This window comes from Pelodiscus sinensis, chromosome 14 (assembly GCF_049634645.1).
Source record: "Pelodiscus sinensis isolate JC-2024 chromosome 14, ASM4963464v1, whole genome shotgun sequence".
Classification (NCBI taxonomy): domain Eukaryota; kingdom Metazoa; phylum Chordata; order Testudines; family Trionychidae; genus Pelodiscus; species Pelodiscus sinensis.
In genome coordinates this window covers 40,646,303-40,673,334 of record NC_134724.1, presented here as the reverse complement: position 1 = coordinate 40,673,334, position 27,032 = coordinate 40,646,303, and the positions used below count along the sequence as shown (strand labels likewise).

The following is a 27,032-nucleotide window of genomic DNA, read 5'->3' as shown; positions in this document are numbered from 1 at the left end:
ATATTTAACACACACAAAAGTTCTCAGTAATTGCTTTCCATGGTTAGGTGAGAACTGGTTTGGTTGAGAAGGGCAAGGAAAACCATCGAGTGTTTTGGCTGCTTTGTTTTAAGGGTGCTCCAGGGATGGAAACAAGAAGCATGTTGTCCGAGGCAAACTTCTCTCAGTACCATGAAGTAAAAGGGATTTCTGTGACCGAGTAGGAACTCATACTTTACAAGTGTTGTCATCCTCTTTGTCAGTGGCTGGCTTGTAGATGACTCTTCTGTTATCTTCTCGTTCCTTTTGGCAACTGTAAGAAAATAATTACATGAGCAAAGTGAAATTACAAATGAGAGAAAAGCATCAAGAATATTTTAAAGCATTTTATTTTACAGGGTATGCGATGAGTCTCTTAGTACTAATGCACCTGGCAACTGTCACTAGGGTCTGTATTTCAAAGTGTAACTGTTTATGCACCCTCAAGGCCGGTGTTCATAACAAGGGAAAGCTCTGAGTATTCAAAGGGGAAGTAAGCACCATTCTCCCACACAACGCTCCCAGAATGACTACTATCAAGGCCCAGTTCTCTTGTAAGTATCAGTATATACTCCTGCCCCACAGCACAATGCAGAGTTTTGCAGAAATTAACATTGCACGTGCAGACTTTCCTTTGCAGTGATGCTAGCCAGAATGGGGGGGCTGCTGGACCCAGCAGAGCCCAGCTTGCATATAGAAGACACTAGTGGCAGGGGGTGGGGGCAGAGGAAGAAAGCACTTCCCCACATGCCCTGAGGAAGGGGAGGATGGCACACAGAAATCTCTATGCAAGTCTGGCATCAGGCAGTTTCTCCCTCTGGATGCCTGGGCTCTGGGGGGAGGGGAACAGGTGCTTGGGCCACAGCTGGGTTCAGGGAGCAGGAAGGGAGTGCAGGTATCTGAGCTGGGGGACCCCTTATCTGCACTGCGGGGGGAAACTGTAGGCGTCTGGCCTGCTCAGCTGGGTTGGGGGGGGGAGGGGAGGCAGGGTGGAAGAGAAACAGGAGTTGAGTTGTCATTGGGGTTTCTTTAACTCTCTGCTCCTGAGAGAATTTGTGTGCGTGTCTGTATTGTTACAGACAGACCTGCTGACAGGTATTTTGAAATAAATTACAAAATAATTTTGCTTCTCCTAAAACTGGCATAATGATGTAGCGTTCTTTTGAGACTTCTCGTTCTGGTGGAGTACCAGAGTTGACAGGAGAGTGCTTGGCAGTCAGAGATGCACTAAATCCACCCCTGCTGGATCAGTCACTGCCTGTCGATCCAGCGGGTAGTGAAGACACGCCCTTTGGGAATGTAATGTGAGCCTCACTGAGGTATTTTGGCACCGCTATAGGGATTTATTCTAAACTCACCTTTCTTCGAGCTTGAGGTTGTGGGATAAGTACATTGGGACAAAACTCATCTCCAGAACGAGTCCATATTTATTCTCTATTGCATATGAAATGGGTTAAATCTGCTAAAATCCACTAATCATGGAGGAGAATTAGCATATTTACTGTGTTTAAACAAAGCAAAATCTCTTACCACTTCTTCCTAAGCAACCAAAAGGCTACTGCAAGCATGATGATAATGCCAAGAACACTGGCTACTGTAACTGAAAGGACAAAACCTAGGAGAAGGAGAAAATGCAGAGGTAATTCCGTCTCTGTCTGTCTGTCTCTTTTTTAAAATAGAGTGCTGGCCTCTGATCAATCATTGCAGATTATTTCCATCTATGCTCTATACAAAACCACTTAAAGGAAGTAAAATGGCAAGTGTATTCCTTTATTAGGTAAACTTCTCAAAAGAGGCAAACCTTACGGTCCCATTCCGCAACTGGCTCTACACAGGCATACGTCTGTGGGCCTGGGGAGCTCTGAATTAGCACAGCTTGCACAATTGGGACTCTTTGTGTCTGTTGTTAATTAACAGGCAAAGTTCAAGATGCAGGCCCATTTGAGAGCAGGGATTTCCCTATCTCCCCCCTCTGAATTTCCCCAACACCCCCCCAGTTTTGTGAACTATGGTGCCATACAGCCCACCTTCACCCTCACAGTCTCACCCCTCATCAGCCCTGACAGCCCCTGTAAATTTGAACCCCCCCTGCCCCCCCCAATTTCAATTCCTGGGGAGGCTACTGATTGAGAGAGAATGTCAAATGAGTACTTGCTCTCTTTCTATGCCCAAGGAACACACATGAATGCAGCCCCTGCTGCAGGTGGTGCGGTTTGTAATTGAGAATATTACTGTCTGGTGGTGCTATCAGAGTGAAAGTAGGTAGAGGATTGAAAACACAATCAGTTCATGTTTGCAAGTGCTTTTGAGATGATGTTTTGGATTAACACTCTCAAACTTGAGATTCTGCAGATCAGACACTTGTAAATAATTGGGTCAAGTTTAATCATCAGTGGCAGAGTGACAAAGATCAAACACTGGGTAGACATGCACATCTGCACTCCATGAAAGCAGCACAATGATCCCACCTTGCATCTTATATGTTTATGTTTATGTTCATGTTCTTTTATGTACCTTTTATGTACCTTCTGTATTAGGAACTAATAGGGGAAGCAGAGGTGGGTGACAACCTGGGAAGCAGTGATCATGAGATGGTACGTTTCCAGATCCTGACCGAAGGAAGAAAAGAGAGTAGTAAAAGACACACGTTGGACTTCAGAAAAGCAGATTTTGACTCCCTCAGAGACCCGATGGGCAGAATCCCCTGGGATGCTAACATGAAGGGGAAAGGAGTCCAGGACAGCTGGCAGTATTTTAAAGAAGCCTTATTGAAGACACAGAAAGAAATCATTCCAATGCGTAGCAAGAGAGGCAAACATGGTAGGAGACCGGATTGGCTTACAGGGGAAATCCTTGGTGAACTTAATCACAAAAAGGAAGCTTACAAAAAGTGGAAATTTAAACGAATGACCAGGGAGGGGTTTAAATGTATAGCTCGAGAATGCCGGGGGGGTTATCAGGAAGGCGAAAGCGCAGATGGAATTGCGACTGGCTAAGGATGTGAAGGATAACAAGAAAGGTTTCTACAGGCATGTTAACAAGAAGAAGGTGATCAGAGAGGGTGTGCGGCCCCTACTGGATGAAGGAGGTAACCCAGTGACAGATGATGTGGGGAAAGCTGAAGTACTCAATGCTTTCTTTTCCTCTGTATTCACGGACAAGGTGGGCTCCTGGACTAATGCACTAAGTGACGCAAGATGGGATGACGATGGACAGCCCTTGGTGGGTAAAGAACAGGTTAGGAACTATCCTTTGGCCATTATCTTTGAAAAGTCTTGGAGATTGGGAGAGATCCCAGATGATTGGAAAAGGGCAAATGTAGTGCCCATCTTCAAAAAGGGAATAAGGACAATCCAGGGAACTATAGGCCGGTCAGTCTTACCTCGGTTCCTCGAAAGATCATGGAAGGGATCCTTAAGGAATCTATTTTGAGGCACTTGGAAAAGAGGAAAGTGATCAGGAATAGTCAGCATGGATTCACAAAGGGCAAGTCATGCCTGACCAATCTGATTAGCTTCTATGATGAGGTAACTGGCTCTGTGGACATGGGAAAGTCAGTGGATGTGATATACCTTGACTTTAGCAAGGCTTTTGATACGGTCTCTCACAATATTCTTGCCAGCAAGTTAAGGGAATGTGGATTAGATAAATGGACAGTATGATGCATATAAAGCTGGCTAGAAGGCTGGGCCCAGCAGGTAGTGATCAATGGCTCGATGTCAGGATGGCGGTCGGTTTCTAGCGAAGTCCCCAAGATTCGCTTCTAGGACCGGTTTTGTTCAATATCTTTATTAATGACCTGGATGAGGGGATGGATTGCACCCTCAGCAAGTTTGAAGATGACACTAAGCTAGGGGGAGAGGTAGATATGCTGGAGGGCAGAGATAGGGTCCAGAGTGACTTAGACAAATTGGAGGATTGGGCCACAAGAAATGTGATGAGGTTCAACAAGGACAAATGTAGAGTCCTGCACTTGGGATGGAAGACTCCCAAGCATAGTTACAAGCGGGGGACCAACCAGCTAAGTAGTAGTTCTGCAGAAAAGGACCTGGGGGTTACAGTGGATGAGAAGCTGGATATGAGTCAACAGTGTGCCCTTGTAGCCAAGAAGGCTAATGACATATTAGGTTGCATTAAGAGGAGCATTGCCAGCAGATCCAGAGATGTCATTATTCCCCTTTATTCAGCTCTGGTGAGGCCACATCTGCAGTATTGTGTCCAGTTCTGTGGCCCCCCACTACAAAAAGGATGTGGATGCATTGGAGAGGGTCCAGCGGAGGGCAACCAAAATGATTAGGGAGCTGGAGCACATGACCTATGAGGAGAGGGTGAGGGAGTTGGGTTTGTTTAGTCTGCAGAAGAGAAGAGTGAGGGGGGATTTCATAGCAGCCTTCAACTTCCTGAAGGGAGGTTCCAAAGAGGATGGAGAGAGGCTGTTCTCAATAGTGACAGATGGCAGAACAAGGAGCAATGGTCTCAAGTTGTGGTGGGAGAGGTCCAGGTTGGATATTAGGAAAAACTATTTCACTAGGAGGGTGGTGATGCACTGGAATGGGTTACCTAGGGAAGTAGTGGAGTCTCCATCCCTAGAGGTGTTTAAGTCTCGGCTTGACAAAGCCCTGGCCAGGTTGATTTAGTTGGGATTGGTCCTGCCTAGAGCAGGGGGCTGGACTTGATGACCTTCTGAGGTCTTTTCCAGCTCTATGGTTCTGTGATTCTATGGGTGTGTCTAGACTACCTAGTTTTGTCGACAAAAGTGGACTTTTGTCGACAAAACAATACCAGCGTCTACACTACCGTGGAGTTCTGTCGACATAACGTCGACAGAACTCCGCGGTTTTGTCGACGCTGGTATACCTCATTTTACGAGGCATAACACTTTCTGTCGACAGAACTCTGTCGACAGAAGGTGTTATTGCCTGTAACACTGCGTCCAGACTACGGAGTTCTGTCGACAAAGCGGCTTGCTTTGTCGACAGAACTCCATGTGTCTGGACGCAAATTGTCGACGGAAGTTTTGTCGACAGTATCTGTCGACAAAACTTCCGTCGACAAAACGCGGTAGTCTAGACGTGCCCTATGATTCAACAAGAGATGCCCCTTATTCTTGTCCTTCTGGAAAGTCAGAAAGGTTTCTCTGTAAGCTGGCTGAGTTTGGAACAATTGATGTGCCCAATAATGTTTGCTTTATTGTGGATGCATGAATAGAAACACATCCTTAGACGCTTCCCCATCATCTCTACCACCTTCTAACATGTATTTTGTTCCTACTTTTGGCACAGCTGGTGCTACAAGGCTTTGTATCTTGCTGCTCTCAAGTGGCATAATGATGCACACATTAACAGTGCTCTTGCAGGGTTGTGGGACTGATTTGGTTTTGGTGCAGGGAGTGAAGTGGAGTGTTTTACACCTGTTAGGGATTATTAAAGCCACAGCGTCTCCCTAAAATTATTTGGGATCATTATTTATGCTACTAATAAATGGTCTTTTCATAGCATTAGAAATGTTTTCTTTGGTTTAGTGACCCAATTATGTTTATAATTACTGCAGCAAAAGACTGAATGGGTTTTCTATCAATGTGTGTCTACACCCGAACAATGGATTCTGTAACTCCAGAGACCATTCCTAATGTGAGAACAACAGGATGTGTTATGGGGTATGTATTTGGAATTTTGTTAAAGGAAATGGTGCTTACACACAGAGCTGAATTATACGGTTGTTTGGACAGACTGGGAAACAGGAAACCCAGACTCTATTCCTGGCTTTGACACTGACTGTGTGATTTTTGGCCAGATCACGTCTGTGCTTTGTGTTCCCTTTTAGATGGGAATAATAATACTTATACCATTTTGTAAAGTACTTAGATATCTGTGGGGAAAAGTATATTATTTAATTTGTACTAGGTTAGTTAAAACATGCATTGTCATTCAATATCATTTGCTGTTAACCAAAGGACAGAACTCCCGGCAAAGAGGCACGCAAGGTACTGAAAGTTCACATGAGGACAGAAATGGAAAATTGCACAGAATGAGAAGCTCAATCAGTGTGAATCATAAAGATCACTGTTGTCTACATCTGCTGTTAGCAATCCAACAACATACCCATGCTCAGTCCACCATGTACTGAATCTTGACAAAATGATGAGGAGGAGGGAAAAAGTAAAAAGTTAATCATTAAGATTACACTGGAAATGAATGTTAAACAAACATAGACCAACTATTTTTCCCCATAATTTTTTTTCTCCTTGGTGCTAGGTGGATGCTAGTGTTGCAGACATTTAAAATATGTATGTCTGTATTTATTTAAAATGTTTACCCGCCTCTCTATTTAAAATATTTGAGGCGGCTTACCAATTTTTTTAAAAGACTATATATAATATAAAGTAAAATACAGAACCCCAAAGGGGGGACATAAAACCTGCTAAAACACTCAAGACACTCACCTACACACCAATAAAAGCACGGGTAAAAAGGGTGGCTTTGGCCTGGTGCTGAAACAGTGCCAACATTGGTGCCAAGCAAATGTCCCAGGGAGAGAATTCCAGAGCCTAGAGGCAAAGGCTGAGAAGGCCCCGCTCCATGCAGATGTCAAATGTATCTCCATTAGTGATGGAACATGGAGCAGAGGCTTCCGAGCAGACCTTGCCTGTCACTCAAAGCACTCGGATCTGAGAAATGTTCCGGTCAGTGTTGCAACCGCTTCTTCGAAGACACCTTAAATCTTTGCACAGGGTTTGGAGTGGATCACACAGACAGACAATGGTGTGCGCCTATGGATCATCTGATCTTCTGAAACATGAGACAGTGGGGATGCATCGGTCTGACTTACAGTCCCTTTGTCTTATTATAAAGCACAGAATTGAATAGCCAAGGAGACAGAATGGCCTATGATGGCATTGGCAAGAATTACTATTGTGTTCACCAGATCATCTAAGAATCTAACTTGTCACAGGAAGATGAAACCTGAGCTAAACTCTCCCAGTCGTCTAGTTAGAGGAGGGTGAATATGGAGGATTGAGACTTAATGTTCCCTCATTGGGTGGCTGGCAGAGCTACATCTCATATTTCAGCATCCTGTGTAGTCATAAACTTCAAAATACACTCACACACCAATGTTCCCCTAACACTTTCCATCCATGTGGGGATTTTTCCATCTGTATGTGGAATAATGTCTGTGTGCACCGAGGCATGTGTGATGTGCACCACCAGTAGAAACAAAAAACCTAACAGTGGGCACTCTACTAATCAGCTGAGCAGCATACGAATCTGTCCTGAGTGGCTGCGAAAGTGTACAGCTGACAGGGAATACTGCCACACACCCCCAGAAAAGAAGCAAGTCAGTCAGGATTCCTAACACTGAAGTAGGGATGTGAACAGGTAAGGCAGCAGCAAAGTTCAATATTGTTGAGTAGATTGTTGAACTGTATGTCGGAACTTAGATAGGCTTACACATGGGTAGTGGGTGACACCATGGCTCGGGGAGGAAAGCCCCCAGCTCCGCCCCTTCTGGCCAAGGCCCCACCCTTCTATGTCCATCAGAGCCCAGCCCTCCCAGCTGCTGCTGGCCCCTGCCCAATCCCCTCCGATGTGGGTACTGGCCCTTGCCCTCTGCCCCAGAGCAGTTCAGGGCAGCCAGGCAACACAATCCCTGCTGCCCTGGCCAGCCCCAGCAATCTGGCAGCCAGGCAGCACAATCCCTGCCATTCCAGACAGCCCCAGAGATCTGGCAACTGGGCAGCTCGTTCTCTGCTGCCCTGGCCAGCCCCAGGGTTCCAGCAGCCAGGCAGCGCCACCCCAGCCAGCCATGGAGATCTGCTTCTCCAGTCAGCCAGCGTGGTGGCCATTTCCAGTCCCAAGCCACTTCCCCCTCCCCCCGCACTGAACCCTCCCCACACCTCAATCCCCTGTCCTGAAACTTTCTCACACCCAACCTCCTGCCCTGATTCCTGCACCCCCACCCCTGCTCTGAGCCCCCGACACACGTACTCCGCAATACCCTGCCCTGAGCCTGCAGCACTCCAGCCCACACTGAAATTTGTTACAAGTCCTGTCATGTCACAGCTCTCCCAACCTCCTACCTCGAGGGCCCCCTGGGGGTGCTGCAATAGGGCAGTACCTGTAAGAAATGTAAGTTACTTTGACCCTAAGGGCGACCCACCTGTGCTTTAAACTACTGTTTCTCCTCAAGGGCAAAATAATTGACTTCATATGAACAGAAATTTGGCTTAAGTGAACCCGAGCTGTGCTAAATCCTTGATCTAGTGTAAATGCGCCTTTGAACTTCCCCCGAATTGCTGTTTTTGTAGCACCAGAACACCAGTCTGACCTTTTCAAATGCATCTGCTCCATAAGAGCTTTCCCAGAGAGGCCACTATTTTGTAGTTGGCAGCAAGAGTGGTTACTGAAATTGAACTCAGGAGACGCAGCTGTGTCAGAAACAAAGCAGCATTTGCCACTGAGGGGCTGGAGAAGGCAAGGTGTGGTAATTTAATCTACTCTGGGAGGCGATCATGCAACTGGAAAGACAGACTTTGCTATTTCAGCATAATGCATCCAGCCTGCGCTGGATTGTAGATTTTTGTCTCTGATAGAAGTATAAAGGAATTCTTAGTTAAATGAATATTTGAAATGATCAGAAAAAGTGTGCTTAAAGAGCAAGGTCACTGATATATCTAATTAAAATATTCCTGTCTAGGCCAGGGGTTGGCAACCTTTCAGAGGTGGAGTGCAGAAATTTGATCTATTCACTTCGAAGTACGGGTCCGAGTGCCAATGATACTTTCTAAAGTCAATAACAGTTCTACTTACAACAGCTTCATTAATAAATAAATTAAGATGCAGATCTTGCCTTTTAGAGCAGGGGTCGGCAACCTTTCCGAACTTGCGTACCAAGATTTAACTTATTCACAGATCTGTGTGATGGGGGAAGGATGGGGTAGGGGTGGCCAGGGCAGGCTGCTGGGTATGGTGACTTTATTTTCTGAACCAGCTGCAGCTAGGGAGAATGGTTTAATTTAAATTATGAAACAGATTATGCGTTTTAACTTTCTCATGTTAGTTTATCAAACTTCATTTTAAATAAAGTAAAATATTATGTCTAACACTAAAGGTTTCAATGTTTTCTTCATTTATGGCAGGGGTGGGGAACCTTTTTTGGGTCAGTGGTCACTGACCCACAGAAAAAAAAATCAGTTGGGGACCACACAAGTGAGAAGCAAAAAACCTCCTCCATAAACCCCAACCCTCACTGATGTGGCCCCCTAACTGAGACACCTCACTCCTCTGGTGCTCCTGTCCCATGGGGTGAGGGGAAGAGACAGGGGGGACTGAGGTTTGGGGCTTCCCACAGGCCAGATTTACTTTTCTGGGGTTCCATTGGATTTTGTGGACCCCCTTAGGCTCTGGCGTGAGGACAAAAATGTGGGATTCAATGTGTGGGAAAGGATTGCCAGTGAGTGGAATGGAGATGGGGGTCCAGGATCTGGGCAGGAATGAGGTGTAGGAGGGGGTGAGGTTGCAAGGTCTGGGTGGGAGGTAGGGTGCAGAAATAGTCTGGGACTATGGTGTCTGGCTAGGGAGGGGGCAGAAGCAAGGGAGGGGGCAGGAGTGGGATGGGGGCAGGCTGTCTGGCCAGAAGCAGCCAGATTGTGTGGCTGGGAGTGGGGGGATGAGTGAGGGAGTGTGGGTCTGGCATGAAAAGGTGAGGGGGCACTCACTTGTTTTCACACTGTGTGGTAGGCAGGCATGGCGCAGCGGTGGCAGTGAGCATGGCCACAGTGCAGGGTCACCAGCTCGCACAGCAGCCACCGGCACAGAGGGCAGCTAAGCAGAGGTCGCCCAGCACCTCGCCTGGTCTCTCAGGGCTGCCAGTGGGCCAGGGCAGCAGGTGCCAGAGCCTTTTGGTGCAGGCTGAGCGCCAGGATCTTGGCCAGCTCCCGCAGCCCCTCGGGCCGCTGACGGTGGCATTGGAAGACATCCAGGGCCTTAGCCATGTGGCTAGTGCAGGCCAGAGTGTCACCCCGGTGCAGGCAGAAGCCCTTCTCAGGCTGTGGCAGCTCGGACAACCGCAAGCCATTCGGCTGTATCAGAGGCAGCAGTACAGGGTGACAGGCAGCCTGTCTGCAAAGGGGGCTGGTTTTAAAACTGGCTCCCCTCACGGACCAGCTCCTGCCTGGCACCCCACGCTGCTGCCTCTGAAATAGGGGCAGCAGTGCAGATTGGAAAGGAGGTCCTCGGGAGTGGGGCCAGAGAGCACTGGCTGCCGGCCTCGCTCCTGGGGACTATAGACTAGTCGAGTAACGGATAGGAATTCATGCGGTTAATCAAGTGTTCAATTAACTGATATTTAGCATCCCTAGTGCAGGCAGCCTGACCTGGGGAAGGGGAAGGGGAAGGGCACTGGCAGCAGGTTAGGCTGCATGTGCCGCTCGTGTCACGCATGCTGGGGGTTTCCAACCCTTGGCTTAGGCTATAAGGAATAGTTCAGAACAAGGCATTTCCTCATTTAATAGAAGGCCGCGTGATCATAATGCCACTTAAAACAGTGAATGCACCTAATCGATTCAAAATTAGGGAGAAAAACCATCTTGTGATACCAGAAAGTTCTTCCCCCACTGAACATGACAGGAAAGGCTGAGGCTCCCAGTACGCTTTCCCCTCCTCATCTTCCTCACGCTGCTGTCCAGGCTCAAAGGACAGTGACAAACAGAACTGCGCACACACCTTGCTCTCCTACAGTTGCTCAGGTAAGACAGCAATGTAAGGGGAAACATTAGGGAGTGAAAGCTTCTGCTGGTCGTGCTGTGCTTGAAGAAAGCAAAGCAAAGCTGTGGCTGTACGCCAGCGATGGGCAACCAAGCGTAGCTCATAGGCCACGCAAGGGGCCCTCCTTCAACTCGGTGAGCCGCAGTGGCGGGCTACCCGCAGCCAGCACTTTCAGAGTGCCATGAATCGGCTGATTTGCGCCCTGCCTCTTCCCAGAGCTTGAACAGCCACAAACAGCTGGGAGGAGGGGGAAGGGTTAGGAAGTGCAGGACTCGAGTATCGCAGTGCACGATCGGCGTGTGGGGAAAGGTGGCAGATGGGTTGTGCGAGCTGCAGGCGGGACCCCAGTGAGCCGTATGTAGCCCACAGACCACTGGTTGCACACCACTGCAGTAGCCCTTCGTAGTCCAAGTCCACATGCATAGTTATTCACCATTGCTTCGCACAGGGCGTTTATTTTACTCACTTTGGCGGAAGGATACCGAAACCAGCCTTTCATCAAACTCCTGAATGTGTCTGAAGTTATTAACCATTTCCAGAGGTGCCGGGTCATTAGGCTGTGTGCAGTACAGAGCTGTTTCCAGTGCCAGGAGCTAGGGACAAAGAACACAGTTCAGTATCCAGTGTCAGAGAAAGTAACGGTGTGTATGTTTACTTCTTATGCTTCAGTGACTGTGCAAATCAGCGTCGTCCCATGAGGGAATGCTTCAGCCCACACTGATGCATGAAGCTGGTAAGTTCACTTGTGCAGTAGCTACCGATTCAGCGCACAGCATGACCCCCAAATATCAGGGGTGCTCAAACACTTTGTATGGTGAGAGCACTAAAGAGCATTGAACCAAAGTGTAACCCCTGCATGAGATGGAAACCACTTCAAGTGAGAGGATATGGCAGAACCCTCGTTCCAGCACATAATATGATATGATGTGCAAACAGTGGGTACGTCTAGACTACATAGACTCATCGGGTACGTCTATACTACATGCCTCTGTCGGCAGAGGCATGTAGATTTGTTTATTCAGCAAAGGTAAATGAAGCCGCGATTTAAATGATCGTGGCTTCATTTACATTTACATGGCTGCCGCGCTGAACTGACAAACAGCTGATCAGCTGTTTGTCGGCTCGCCGCTAGTCTGGACGTTCCCCCTGTCGACATCAAAGCCCTTTGTCGACAGCCCCGGTAAACCTCATTCCACGAGGAATAACGGGGCTGCCGACAAAGGGCTTTGATGTCGACAGGGGGAACGTCCAGACTAGCGGCGAGCCGACAAACAGCTGATCAGCTGTTTGTCGGCTCAGCGCGGCAGCCATGTAAATGTAAATGAAGCCGCGATCATTTAAATCGCGGCTTCATTTACCTTTGCCTACAACCCTAATCTACATGCCTCTGCCGACAGAGGCATGTAGTTTAGACACAGCAATAGACTTTAAGGTCAGAAGGGACCATTATGATCATCTAGTCTGACCCCCTGCACAGTACATGCCTCTGCCGACCGAGTAAACCTTGTTTCACGATGCATAAGGGAGCGGTCGACAAAGGCATTCCCTGTCGACCGATCCGCGTCTTGACTGCCGCACTGTGCCAACCATCAGCTGAGCCAGCACAGCGCAGCAGCCATTTTTATTTTAACGATGCGGGGGATATTTAAATCCCTGCTTCATTGACTATGTCGAGTAGTCTAATTTACATGCCTCTGTCGGCAGAAGCATGTAGTCTAGACATACCCAGTGTGACTTCACCTGTCTAAAGGCTGTTTCTCAATGCCCATAGATGAATTTAATTTAATTCATGTTAGAGTAACCCTAATAATGTGTATTTAGCTGTTAAGAAACTGGGGTAGTGGAAGCCTTTATTTCCTGATGAGCATGTAGGCTTGTAGTGTTTGTAGAACCGCCCAAAGACCCCAGTCTGTTCCCTCCTGTTGCCTGACCTGGAGCAGAATAGGTAACAGATGAGTGGATCTGATTTTAAGTTAATAAAAGGAGCATCCAAAAAAATATCATGGAGAGAAAGTTTCCTTCCACAAAGGGTCATTGTCATATTAGCATAAACAGTCCAAGTCTGAAGCACTAGAAGCCATCTTAAAAAGCTGACTATTTGGGTAAGGTGAGGAATGCCCAGACGGTGAGATTCATGGAGGTTTATGTTCACAACAAGGAGTGCAACTGCTAACTTGGTCAGAGATTTCTGTGAAAGAGCTGTCTGCATTTCTTAACATTTGGAAATTACTAGTAAAGCCCATCCCCCCTGACGTGGGTCAGAAGCAGCGGGTCCTTGGGGGGGGGTATATAATTCAGAATATGTATCTATTCTTTTTCTGCTAGTTTATAGGTTGACGACATGAGGGGAAAAAAAATTAATTAGTTTCTAAAACATGCACATGAACGCTAGAGCTGGGTGAAAACTAGGGTCACTTTGCTTTTGTAAAATAACCTGTCACCAGTTAGGCTTTGGTTTTATGAAAACAAACAAAGCTGGAGGCTGTTCCTATCTGGATGATACTGTTAAATAGACTTGCATTAGGAATTTATGAAAGATACTTGCATGTAGAGGGTAAGTGCTGAAGCGAAGGCAGAATACAAATGGATTAAAAGTTTCAAATACAAATCTCTCTGTGGGTGCTTGTTTAACTGTAAGTGAAACTTTTCACCTATGAAGGTTAGCAGACACAAGTAAGGCATCCTGTTAAGGTGAGACTGAAAATGTGGACAATAATGTGTTTATTGTGAATTAAAGAGCCATCCAGTCTCCAGTCCCTTGGCCTTTACATATCAATTGCAAACAAAGTATGACAGATTAAATAACTTTCTATTTCCCACTCAAAGATTAATTTTACTGATCACACCTTTTATTTTATGGGGCCTAATAGGAAACTTCCTATTTGGAATCCAGAAAACGAGAATGCAAATTTAACATTCCTTAATAAACACAGGTTAATTTATTAGCATTTAGTTTAATATCACATTTTAGGCTACAATGACAGGCTAAATAAGAAAATACTTAAACTTGCCTGTTCTTGTGAAACTTTTACAGAGTGTCGGAAAACTGTCCAGAGAACACTAGGGTAACAAGGAGGAGTGGTCAGGGATCCTTCATAGCGATAATACTCATCCAATCTATCAGGAAGCAGTTCTTGGATGTCAAAACCTGGAACTAGAGCTACCTGGTCTGAAAGACAGACTACATGTAAGTTCTGTATTCTTATTATAAACGTCTCTCAGTGCTAATCTACACTAAACCATCAGGACTTTCTACTCGACTGCATTGGTTTGCTGTATGTCTTTGCACAGCTGAGTCCCAGTAAGGAAAATTTGTTTTTCAGAAAGCATTCTCATTGGAAAAGGAAAAAGTGTAATCTGACAGATGCTAGCCCCAATTTAAAACAGAAACCACTTCTAAATGTATTCTTTAGAAATGTGACATGTTGCACCTCGATACCAAGGGTTATGATTCATGAGCAAAGTTCCTCTTCACTATTCAGTGCAGTCTGCTCATGTGCACTACTGGATGAGTTCCTTTATAAGCAGTGCAGGTAACCACATACTATCAGGCACTTGGGTTTGTCTACACTGCAGTCAGAGAAATGTACTCTATTTGGAACTGTTCTTAAGCAGTTGAGAGAAAAGCATGGCATGCCCTCTTTGAGTGTTTCTTAAAACAAGCAGGTTGATTCCCCTCAACGATAAGGTTCTGATCTACTCAGACACTTTTGACCTTTTGCACAATATAGCCACTCACCTTTGTATTTCACGTTCTGGAAATGACTGAAGATCTTTTCATACGATGGATTGAATGTGCCTATCTGTAACAAACAGACTGTTAACAACTGTTCAGGTAACCAGGGTCTCTGTGCACATAATCTTAAATTCTTCAACTAACTGATAATGTTTGATTGACATTTTCATCTTGTAGTGAAATATTACATCACTATTGGTGGTGTTGGAACAATGTAGGCTGATGTAGGAATTAAGGCTGTGCCCTGGGATTGTTTTGTTTATCTCTTCCCTCTTTCCTCTCCATTTCAGTACACTGCTGCTATCTGAAATAATAAGTTATAACCTAGGGTACGTCTAGACTACCGCGTTTTGTCGACGGAAGTTTTGTCGACAGATACTGTCAACAAAACTTCCGTCGACAATTTGCGTCCAGACACATGGAGTTCTGTTGACAAAGCAAGCCGCTTTGTCGACAGAACTCCGTAGTCTGGACGCAGTGTTACAGGCAATAACACCTTCTGTCGACAGAGTTCTGTCGACAGAAAGTGTTATGCCTTGCAAAATGAGGTATACCAGCGTCGACAAAACCGCGGAGTTCTGTCGACGTTATGTCGACAGAACTCCGCGGTAGTGTAGACGCTGGTATTGTTTTGTCGACAAAAGTCCACTTTTGTCGACAAAACTAGGTAGTCTAGACACACCCCTAGACTATTGATTTCTTTGCCATTTTACCCAATATTAGATTGTCAGAATTAGGGCTTATATTGATTCAGTATAATGAACTGTAAAGTTAAGATTTTAAATAACAAAAGTGTTCAAGGAGAAATGTTTTGCAGCGAATCAGGTCAGCGATGATGGTATGTGTTAATTTAATTCAGCTACATAACGCTGCTTCCTGGATAACCGGATGAAATGTAAAGGCCTGTGACACACAGGAGGTCAGACTAGTATCTGATAAGACTGCTTTCTGACTGCTCCCAGTTGCTGCCATGGCTTTTAATCAGTGCTTGCTTTATTAATAATGTGGAGATGTTTCCAAAGAATCTCATCTGGCAACCAGAAAAAATTGTGTCCTGTCTCAGGGTCGACTCGCTGCCGCGGTGCCTCCTGCTGGTAGCACTGGGAATTAGCTCTGTCAGCAGGGTGCCTCCCTCTGGCTGTTGTCTCAACCGTCACTCCGCTCTGTCCACAGGCAGTTTGGACTGCCCTCTGGCAGTGCCTATTCCCACAGCGGTCTCTCACCCCCCTTCCGGGGGGTATCGGCAGTCCTTCATCTCTTATGCAACAGTGGCCTCCAAGCCCCTCTGTCTCAAGGGCAAGTCACAGTTTGTATGGGCCATGCCTTGGTGTCAGGGTGTGGTGCAAGGGGGAAAGACCCCGGCCCGCCTGCTACTCTGGGTCCTGACCCAGGACTCTCTGGCATCTGCCTTGTCCTACCCTCTTGTACTCCCTCTTCACAGCCTCTTATTCTCTGGGCCACTTCCTCTGTGACCCTTTGGGCCTTCCTGGCCCCAGTAGCAAGGCCAGCAGCCTGGCAGGTATCAGGCAGAAGCCCCCCTCTTTAACCTCCCCACGCCTGCCCAGCACTGTTCTACTGAAGATGCTTTCTCTGAGGGAACCAGGTCCTGCACCTTCCCTGGTCAGAGCCTACCTCACTCTTTCTGCTGGGCAGCCCCTTATATGCCGGGCTGCCCCAACAAGCCATACCCTAACTGGCTACTAAAAAGCCTCTCCCTAATTGGCCAGGGCTGTGCACAGGTTTCCTCCTGCCTGCATTAACCCCTTCTGGACAGTTTGGGGCAGTCGCCCCACCACGTGTCCTATGTTCAATTTTGAAAGTCACCATGTTTCTGAAGGTTTCTCAGATGAGACTAAGGGTGTGTCTAGACTGCAGAGTTTTGTCGACAAAAGTGGACTTTTGTCGACAAAACTATACCTGCGTCTACACTACCGCTGAGTTCTGTCGACATAACGTCGACAGAACTCAGCAGTTTTGTCGACGCTGGTAAACCTCATTTTACGAGGCATAACACCTTCTGTCGACAGAGGTTCTGTCGACAGAAGGTGTTATTGAATGTAAACTGTCCTTTGCGTCTACACTACCATGTCGACAAAGCAGCTTGCTTTGTCGACAGAACTCAATGTAGTCTAGACGCTCTTTGTCGACAGAAGTTTTGTCGACAGTATCTGTCTACAAAACTTCTGTCAACAGAAGCCTGTAGTCTAGACGTACCCTAAATCTTGCTAAATGTGGAGATGTCTTTGAGTTTTAAGCAGTATCATATAATAAGCATTTTGTAGAAAAATGAAAGCCCTTTCAATGGCTCATTGGATTTTCAACTAAACAAACGTTTTCTCAGAAAGTGTCTGCACTCCTTGAACATTTCCAGTTGGTTTAATGGAAAACTGAAAGTTTTGGGTGGGTTTTTTTCTTCAATTTTTTGACAAAGTCAAAATGTACTTCAAAGCTTACCGATGCTTTAATTATAGCATTATTCAATATGAAAAAGCACAGGGCAGATATCTTACCTCAATAAGAACTGCCAAAACTGCTAGCCCATCTGATTTGTCTATTGCTTCGGTTACATCAGAATATTTGTCCGAGTTATAATGTACAATATGGACCTTCAAAGAGTGAGAAGTAACAATATTATCAACCCTGGCTCATGGTAGCCTTCTGCTGTCATAAGAAAATCCAGGACCCTAAACACCACAACATGAGGCTTCTCAACACCTTCCCCTTTAGCAGTGGCATGAGGCCTCCTCCCTTTTCAGAGACACAAAGGCAGTGTTATTTTGCTGCTTTTGTTCACTCATGATGGGTAGGTATCCCCTCTACTTGCTACTGACCCCACCTCTCTGTGGAGGACTCTCCTGCCCCTCAACGCTTGCCTCAGTAATCAAGGTGCATCTTCTGGGGTGGGTATGATGGGCCCACTGCACTGTTCTGAGTCCTTTGCTGGGGTGATTTTGGTGGGAGCCAGAGCAGTGGCTTTATGGATTAGCCCCCATTTAAGAGCTATTATTTCAGACTGCCTGAAGACTCAAATAGATGCCATTGCATCACTTACCCTGAATTACATTTTCAAGCTTTTCTTTGTGACCACGCGTACTAGAAACTTTCTTTTATTTAAAGTGAAGATGAGACGGTGATCTAATCACACAGTGCCAGGAGCTACTGCCCTCGGCATGAGCATGTGATATCTATTCCTCGTTTAAATCCTGAAATTGGTCATGGAGTGGCCAACTCATTTTAAAATAATTTCAGCCCAAACTTGAAGTGGCCAATTGAACACACTTAGGGTACGTCTAGACTACCGCGTTTTGTCGACAAAACTTCTGTTGACAAAGAGTGTCCAGACACATTGAGTTCTGTCGACAAAGCAAGCTGCTTTGTCGACAGAACTCCGTAGTCTGGACGCAATGTTACAGGCAATAACACCTTCTGTCGACAGAGTTCTGTCGACAGAAGGTGTTATGCCTCGTAAAATGAGGTATACCAGCGTCGACAAAACTGCTGAGTTCTGTCGATGTTATGTCGACAGAACTCAGCGGTAGTGTAGACGCTGGTATAGTTTTGTCGACAAAAGTCCACTTTTGTTGACAAAACTAGGTAGTCTAGACACACCCTTATATGCACATTATTTGATCATATGCATAAAAATTCACTCTGATTTTTACTGTATTTTAATTAAAATATCTGGCCTATGATTCTTTGTCATCAGAAATTGAAACATTTTAGAACTGCCTTGTAATGTTAAATAATTTGGACAAAAAATGTCAACATGATGAAACTAAAGTTGTCAGTGCGGACATATATGCCAGTTTTAGAAACTAACAGTTCCAAGGGGTATTAACAGTTAAAAACTGACACGTTCTCTGAGAAAAGAGGTGAACAACAAAACTGAGCAATTTGTAAAGGAGTCATACTCTGAAGCAGTGGAGAGAATGATTTGTGAGTAAAGGGAAGAAACCATCACACAAACTGCAGCAATATTTGTGTGCCTGGAGGAAGCTTAAACCCTTCCAACATCCTGATATGTAAGAAGGGCAGGCATCTGGTAACTAAGACTTGCATAAAGTCTGTTATTGTTTTAAGATCCCCAATCAGGACTAGAGACCTGTTTATACTAAGTGCTGTATAAATAGAGAAGAGACAAATTCCTGCTCTGGAGGACTTATAATGGAAAGCTCTTTCAAGATGAAGAGCTAAAGCAGTAAAAATCAATAGCCACATACTCTGATTCAAGTGATTTAGAGTGTAGTCCATAATCTGTCAGTTGGTACTACTTTTCAATATCTATTCCTAAATCAAAATACAGGTCTATGTAGCACTTTAAAGACTAACAAGATGGTTTATTAGATGATGAGCTTTCGTGGGCCAGACCCACTTCCTCAGAAAGTGGTCTGGCACACGAAAGCTCATCATCTAATAAACCATCTTGTTAGTCTTTAAAGTGCTACATAGACCTGTATTTTGTTTCAGCTACACCAGACTAACACGGCTACATTTCTACCACTATTCCTAAATCCGTATCACAGGTTCAGAAAAGGTAGAAGTGGAAAAGACCTGTTGGATGCCTCTATATATATGCTATCACAAAGCATGTCAAACCCTCACAAAACACCTTTGTTACAGGTAATCACTATGGCTGTGTCTACACTGGGCCACTTATTCTGGAAAATCAGCCGCTTTTCCGGAATAAGCTGTGAGCTGTCTACACTGGCCCTTGAGTTTCCGGAAAAGCAACGACGCTCTACTGTACAAAATCAGCCGCTATTCCGGAAAAACTACGCTGCTCCCGCTCGGGCATAAGTCCTTATTCTGGAACACTGTTCCGGAAAAGGACCAGTGTAGACAGCCCAGTAGTCTTTTCCGGAAAAAAGCCCCGATCGCGAAAATGACGATCGGGGCTCTTTTCCGGAAAAGCGCATCTACATTGGCCACTGATGCTTTTCCGGAAAAAGGGCTTTTCCGGAAAAGCAGCCTGCCAATGTAGATGCTCTTTTTCTGGAAATACTTATAATGAAAACTATTCTGTTTTAAGCATTTCCGGAAATTCATGCCAGTGTAGACACAGGCTATGTCTGTTGGGGAGATATCAAGTTGTCAAGGAGAGTAAACAACTTGGCTGAAATTACAGAGCAAGTCACCAATGGTACTGAGAGTAGAACTCAGATCTCCTGAGTCCTGGTGTCATTACTATCAGAACAAAGCCATACTGCTTACCGAGCCCAGCCTCAATCCAGAGATCTTGTAGCATCTTGACATAGGCTATGTCAAATATTAAGTGCATAAGTTATTGTCTGTGGGTCTTCTTTGGCAGAATGTATGAAACACAAGTGGTGAATACATCAACCATTGTCTATACATATTTGAGCTTTGATATAGTAGGAACTGTCTAACTTTCCCTTCAGGTTTCTCTTTCTTGAGTCCATCTTACCTCTGCTGCAAAATGCTTCCCACTGATTGTGTGCTCCGAACCTTCTGGCTTGTTCCTGTTTCCCCAGTGCAGGTGAAGCTGGTTTGCCGTGTATTGGAAAGGGAGGTTTCTGATGTGCATGGTAGGAAATAGACTCATTCTTACTGCAAGCACACCAAAAATATGGGAGAAGATCATATTGCTGTGTTAACGCGCTTGGTGTGCAGACATCAGAATTAAACAGAATAAACCATTGAGGTTCTTAATTCAGAAATATGCACCTGTTATAGTATCTGGAAGCTGATCATTTTTAGGAACTTTCTAGATAATTCTAGAGAATCTAAAACTTTTCCCCTCTATGTTCTACTCGAATGTCATACATGGAATGTGAATTGAAAGGGAGAGTTGTGATCTGGAATTTTCCCTGGATACTGGTAAACCATCCTAAGTTTATGAAAAGGGATCACTGAAGCAAAACAACATTTTTGAGCCTTTTTTTTTTTCTCTTTTGTGATGTATAAAGATGACTTAATAGTTAAGGATCTTGGTACCATTTAACATTAAATTCTTGTCTCCCTCCCCTTGCTGATGAGCCTTGTTAAGGACCTGAAGAGTGATGTCAAGAAAAGCTACAGCCACATCTTTAAGAATCATTCTTCTCCTGTCACCTTGGTGGAAGGAACACTTCAACTCCGGTTACAGGCTGGTGTAACCTTCCCAAGGCCCCTAGCAAAGATAGGGGAGGGAGAGGTTATGTTCTTTCTTGTGTAATACTAGAAAAGAAACTATATGTATGTCTTCATTTATCATTAAACTTTGACAACTTCTGAACATTTTAAACAACTGTAAAGAATGCCCCTTTCTTTGCAGGTCATATTCAGGTGACTTCCAAATGGGTAGCGTGTTGTTCCTGGAATGGCCCAGGTTTAGAACAAAACACGTGCATTTCAGATGTTGGAGCCTCTCTACAGAGGACTATTACCCAACACATGAATTATTCAGCTAGTGTTAAAGAGCTTTTCCTTGTGCTCCAGTGTTTTCAATCTAATTTAAATAGAGAATTCTACCTAAGGGAATAAGTTATGAAGTGCACTAATTATATGTAAGAATTAATGTGTTACCACAATGCTTTACAGGCCATTGGGTAGTTTTGTAGACATAAGGGACTATATGAGCAGGTGCTGTAATGTTCTCCTCAAGAGCACTTTAGGATTTGCTTTTGACTAAGCATTGTTTTCAGATAAGCATTATCTTATTGTTACCACTTTTAAAGCCACTTGTGAGGAGATGGAAACCAATGGTCAGGTCCTCTAGAAGGTTTGTTCTTACCTAAAGAATGGACTCATAAGAACATAGGAATGTTTTACACTAGGAGTACGTCTACACTAGCCCACTAAATCAATCTAGGGAGGCTAACGAGGGTGACCGAAATTGCAAATGAAGCGCGGGATTTAAATATCCCCCGCTTGATTTGCATGTTCCCGGCCGGTCACCATTTTAGAAATTGACTAGCCCAAAGTAACTGCCCGCATCTACACATGGCAGTGAAATGGGATTCTGAAATAAAGCCCTAACTCGAATTAGCTGGTAAACGTCATTGCAGGAGGAATACCAGCTAATTTGAGTTAAGGCTTTATTTCGGAATCCCGTTTCACTGCCACGTGTAGATGCGGGCAGTTACTTCGGGCTAGTTAATTTCTAAAATGGCGACCGGCCGGGAACATGCAAATCAAGCGGGGGATATTTAAATCCCGCGCTTCATTTGCAATTTCGGTCACCCTCATCAGCCTCCCTAGATCGATCTAGGGGGCTAGTGTAGATATACCCTAGCTGAATAATTCATATTTGGGGCTCCAGGGATATCTTCCTCTAAGTCAGACCAATAGGCCATCTGGTCCAGGATCCTGTCTTCTGACCGTGGACGGTCCCAGGTATTTCAAAGAGAGTGAACAGAACAAGGGAATTTATTGAGTGCTCCATCCACTCTCATTCAGTCCCAGCTTCCGGCTGGCAGAAGTTTTGGAACATCCAGAGCATAGGGTTGAATCCCCAACCATGTTGGCTAAAAGCCATCGATGGGCCTATCATCTATGAGCTTATCTAATTTTTTTTAGAAAGCCCAGTTATAGTTTTGGCCTTTACAATATCCCCGGGTGACAAGATCCATAGGTTAACTGTGTTATGTGAGGAAGTACATCCTTATGTTAGTTTTAATCCTGCTGTTTAATCACTGAGTGTGTCTGGTTCTTGTGTAGAATTCCCTATTCTTCCTTTTCATTTTCTCTACATCTTTTATGATTTTATAGACCATTACCATTTTCCTCCTTCATTCTCTTTTCTAACCTGAACAGTCCCAGTCTTTTTAATTTCTCCTTACATGGAAGCTGGTCTATATCTAATCATTTTTTGTTGCCCTTCTCTTTACTTTTTCCAGGTCTAATATATTGTTTTGGCTCTAGGCTCAGAACTTCACACTGTATTCAAAATGTGGGTACACGATGGATTTATATAGTGGCATTTTTTATATTTTATTTTTTCCCATTATTTTGTATGTATAATTGGAATTGTGTTTGACAGGGTACATAGTTTTGCATTTAACAACATTGAATTTTATCTGCCATTTTGTTGCATGGTCAGTCACCCAATTTTGTAAGATCCCTTTGTAACTCTTTGCAGCCTACTTTGAACTATCTAGTAATGTTGTGTCATCTGCAAACTTTGCCACCTCACTGTTTATCCCTTTTTCCAGGTTGTTTATGAATATGTTGAATAGATGTGGTCCCAATACAGCTCTTTATGGATATGGTATAGAGCATGTTTACCCCACAGAAACAGTAAGAAAAGAGAGACTTGCCAACCCCCAAGCCCTTTTAACAAAGCATGCTGGGAAGGGGAAAAGTCTGAGGTATTTTATAGTACAGGTTCTGTTGATGACCCTTTGGGTAGTACGGGGAAGGATGTGCTTCAGGGCAGCCTAGCTGCTGTTCTTGTCTGTAAGTTTTTACATTGTTTCTAGAAAAATTTGTGGGGAACTGGCTTAGAAGTGGTATTATAATAAATACTCTGGCATTTTAAGAGACTGCTTCATCTCTGCTGTTGTTGGTAAGGTACCTTGCCTTGATGTGACAGTGGAGGGTGACAGTGGTTATAATATGTCTTTGTCTCATATTTAATGGAGTTGTGTTTTTATTCAACTCGTACAGTGGTCTCCAATCTTTTTAACCACAAGATGACTTTTTCTATTTAAGTGCAATGTAAGATCTACCTCAAACCCAAATACCCTTGCCTGGCTTCCTCCCCCCTTTCTCTGAGGCCTCACCCTGCTCACTCCATCCCCCTTCCTCTCCCATTCTCACTCACTTTCGCCAGGCTGGGGTATCGGTTTGGGGTGCGCAGGCTCTGGTCTTGAGCCAAGGGATTTGGAGTATGGGAGGGGATTCAGGCTTAGCTCAGAGTGGGGGGATTGGGACCCAGAAGGATTTCAAGGTACAAATTCTGGGAAGGGGTTTGGGTGCAGAGGGACTCACATCTGGGGCAGGATGTTGGGTGCAGGAGGAGGTTCAGGGCTGGCACAGGGGTTCAGGAGGCAGGCTCTGGCTGGGCACCATTTAACTGAGATGGCTTCTGGGTGTGGAGCAGTGGGGTTAAGGCAGGGTTACTCCTGCCTTGGCCCTGCACCACTCCTGAACGCAGCTGGCATGTACAGCGATGGCTCCATGGTGCCATGTGCTGCCCCTCATCTACAGGCCCTGAGCCCACAGCTTCTACTGGCCACGGTTCCCCATTATTGATCAATGAGAGCTGCAGGAGTGGTGTCTGCCCACAAGGACGGCATGTGGAGACCTTCTGCTCTGCCTTTCTCAGGGGCTGCAGGGACATGCCAGCCACTTCCAGGGACAGCAATTCCCACAGGGATAATGACTCCAGCCACCACATTAGACATTTTAGAACTCACCCCTCACAAAATTACATTTCAGCATCAGAGAGAAATGAAAATTACAAAATGCACAGACAAGTTACAACCAAAACTAACCCACTTGGCAAGAAGACACAGAAATAACAACCACCCCCCATGTATGTGCTGGTGGGGAGTGAAGGACAGTGTGTGTGTGTTTGTGAGAACGACAGACACACACAGTGTGTGAGAGTGATAGAGATTCGCATTGCCCAGCTCCCTCCATCCCCTTCTCTCTGGGTGGAGGCAGGGTACAGGAATGAGGAGGGACACCCTGACATCAGCACCCCCCCTCTTTTCCCTCCCAGACCCTGCACAGAAAGCAGGAGGCTCCCAGAGAAGCAGCTCCAAGACAGAGGGCAGGAGCAGCATGACAGTGGGTGGAGGGGCAACTGAAGTGCCAGCACTTGAGAGCTTCCCAGCCAAACCAGTCAGGATCCCCTGTCAGAGGCTCCAAGATCTACTGGTAGATCCCGATCGACTGGTTGGTGACCACTGAACTAGTAGAAGCATTTGTTGGAACTCCCAGGTTCGACTGTGGGGTTTTTTGGTCTTAAATTCAATTGAACCACTTATTTTATCCTTCCAGTTGATTACAATATTTCTTAAGGGTCACTTTATTCAGATTTACTGATTTTCTAAACAAAATTGCAAATTCTGTTCCTATTTCTGAGTATTTAAACCAAATTAACAAGCGAAGCTTTTCATAAGCATAAGGATCCACTCTTTGAGCTAATCAGAAGACTAAAGTGCCACAGATATATTTATGGTATACTTATGTATGCTCTATAATTACAAGTTTCTTTAAATAGTTATCTAAGATGTCTACATTCTATCGCAAGGGCTTGGTCCTTACCTGAATGACCATTATTGGTCAACTTAAAGTGAGCAGTGGAGGATACATTGTAGCCTACAAGCTCTAGAGGCAAGAGAGTGGTATCATATTGGAGAATATCATTATGAAAATCTATTGGAGACTGGAACACTCCTCCGCAAAATGGATACTTCTTTGGCCAAGTTTTCTCTCCATCAGGGCCTGGGAACATTAACAGAGTACATAGGGTTATCAGTCTTTGCTCTCACCTTCATTGGTACTTTTCCTACACTCTAGTAATGGCTACTGGTTTGGATAACATATGAACTGCCTTGTATTCCCTGAGTATTGACGTCAAACCCAGAACAGAATCTGTCCTTTTCTCCATACTGCTTCTTAATTTCACACTTTCAGTCTCTTACTGGAAGGAAGAGGTCAAATTACTGCAATCAAAGCAGTTCATGTAACTTCCTTGAGTGTCTGAGTTTCACTCATTGTTACTAATACATTGTGGCGCACAAAATGCATATGTATTGCTAAGACTCAAATTCATTTAATCCTAATGGCAAATATACATCAATTAATTATCTTATTAGTCACTACATATGTGAACGCACATCTAGTCATCTCTACCCTCAAATAGGAAAAGCCTTGAGAAAACTTGACAAATATTTAAATGATTCATTTTCATAGAAAGCTGCAGCACATGTACTAAGAGCCAAATAACTTGAACATTATAGGTTGATAAATTATTAAGTGACTCACAGATTCTGTTGGAACTGAAATCCAGAGTATAAAAGTCAATTCACTATATAACAGAGTTATAGAAAGCTCTCAGAAGTGAAACAAAGTGACTTAAAGCTTATCATGAAGCTAGGCAAGGGTTAGTTTGAATATGCCATTTTGTAGTTCACAAAAGCATATTTTTCTGAATGGAAAAATGAACATTGACTACATTTGTTAATAAGCCCATGAATGTATTTGCTATGTGAGAAGTTAGTTCTGATTGGATAAATGAGTAAAGCATTTCTGCAGTCTCATACTGATACTGTTGTGTATGTAGTTACAGGCTGTCAAAGAAAATGCACAGTGGTTTTATTTCACTAAAGCAATCAAGGAAAATGTACATTGAACTGGGAAAAGCAGGAAAACTGTTAAATTTTCTCCAGTCACGTTTGACTTTGATTCTAGTGAACTAAACTGTGTAGTGTGTGTTTTGGCACTGGGTCAGGGGAATATACACACTGTGAGAACATAATCCAGTCATCAGGAAATGAGAATAATTGGCCTATTGAGGTTGAGACTTGATGTGCAAGTCTTTGTTAAGCTTTAGTGCAAGAAGTAAGACATGTATTTCAAGTTCTGTTAGATTTGACAGTGACAAATATTCTGCAAAATCTGTTTGATTTGTGTCTCTCCCACAAAAGCACCTAAGCCAATTCTGTCCTCGAGTGCTGTTCCTTTCCCTTCAATACAAGTTCTTTGTGCCGGAGCAGAGTTCAGTCCTTTCTGTCTTGTTCATGCATTTCAGATGGCATGGGCCTGATCCTGTAGTCACTGTTCAGACAAAACTTCCAGGATTCTCCCTGGCCTCAGCATTGCAAAACTTCATACCTCTGTTCCAGACTAGTTCACCTTTGTTTCCTGACTCACAGGGTGTACCAGGCATTTGTTGGCTTCTGCTGGGGGCTCTTCTACCACCTTGGTGCATCTTGCCTTAAGGTGTTCTTTTGGAGAAAAAGAGCACCAAGTTTAGTCCTCCAGCAGCTGCCTAGAAAGACCACTAAGGCTCAGTTGCAGGTAGAACCAATGCATATCAGTCCTTCCAAAGCTAGATGAGCTAAGAGCAGGTGGAAATGAGTCAGGGCCCAACAGGCAGGATACAAAGAGATGTTTGTTTCCTTGAATCAGGGGTCAGGATTCTGTTGGAGTTGGGTTGAGGAGGAAGGGTTCCCCCAGTCTTAACCTAAGAACCCAGGCCTGGATTCTGATTTCACCTTGCTAAGGTATTAGTTTTCAAGGAAAACATTAAGTATCTTGCACCAAAAAGATTATGGCATTCATGTGATTGCTAAATTGCTAATCTTTAATAAACAGAAATCTAATTTCAGCCATTGGAAACCACATCAGGGAGTGCACTATACTTTCCCAGACCTACTTTTCTGAAGGGATTGGGTGACGAGGGATTAGTAACAGGAGATGGAAACTTATTTTCCAAGGTCGGCAGGTGAGATTGGAGATAATTTTTTTTTATCTTGTAAAATATGCCACTTGCTGAAGCTTTTAGGCACATCAGTGACATTAGGGTGGATGTGCACATTTCTGGTAAGCAAAGAGCATTA

At 44.7% G+C, this 27,032-nt stretch overlaps 1 protein-coding gene across 1 annotated transcript in view; it reads right to left on the bottom strand.

Moving 5' to 3' along the window:
- CA12 (carbonic anhydrase 12) overlaps positions 1 to 27,032 on the bottom strand; it is a 43,995-nt gene continuing 16,963 nt past the window's right edge. The window contains exons 3-10 of the mRNA XM_075897646.1: positions 24,733 to 24,912; positions 19,943 to 20,085; positions 17,028 to 17,123; positions 14,521 to 14,584; positions 13,793 to 13,950; positions 11,248 to 11,374; positions 1,549 to 1,633; positions 1 to 292 (exon numbers count right to left, since the gene is read on the bottom strand). Of these exons, the coding sequence (XP_075753761.1) occupies positions 208 to 292; positions 1,549 to 1,633; positions 11,248 to 11,374; positions 13,793 to 13,950; positions 14,521 to 14,584; positions 17,028 to 17,123; positions 19,943 to 20,085; positions 24,733 to 24,912 (938 nt within the window). The 3' untranslated portion in view covers positions 1 to 207. The remainder of the gene's footprint in view (positions 293 to 1,548; positions 1,634 to 11,247; positions 11,375 to 13,792; positions 13,951 to 14,520; positions 14,585 to 17,027; positions 17,124 to 19,942; positions 20,086 to 24,732; positions 24,913 to 27,032) is intronic.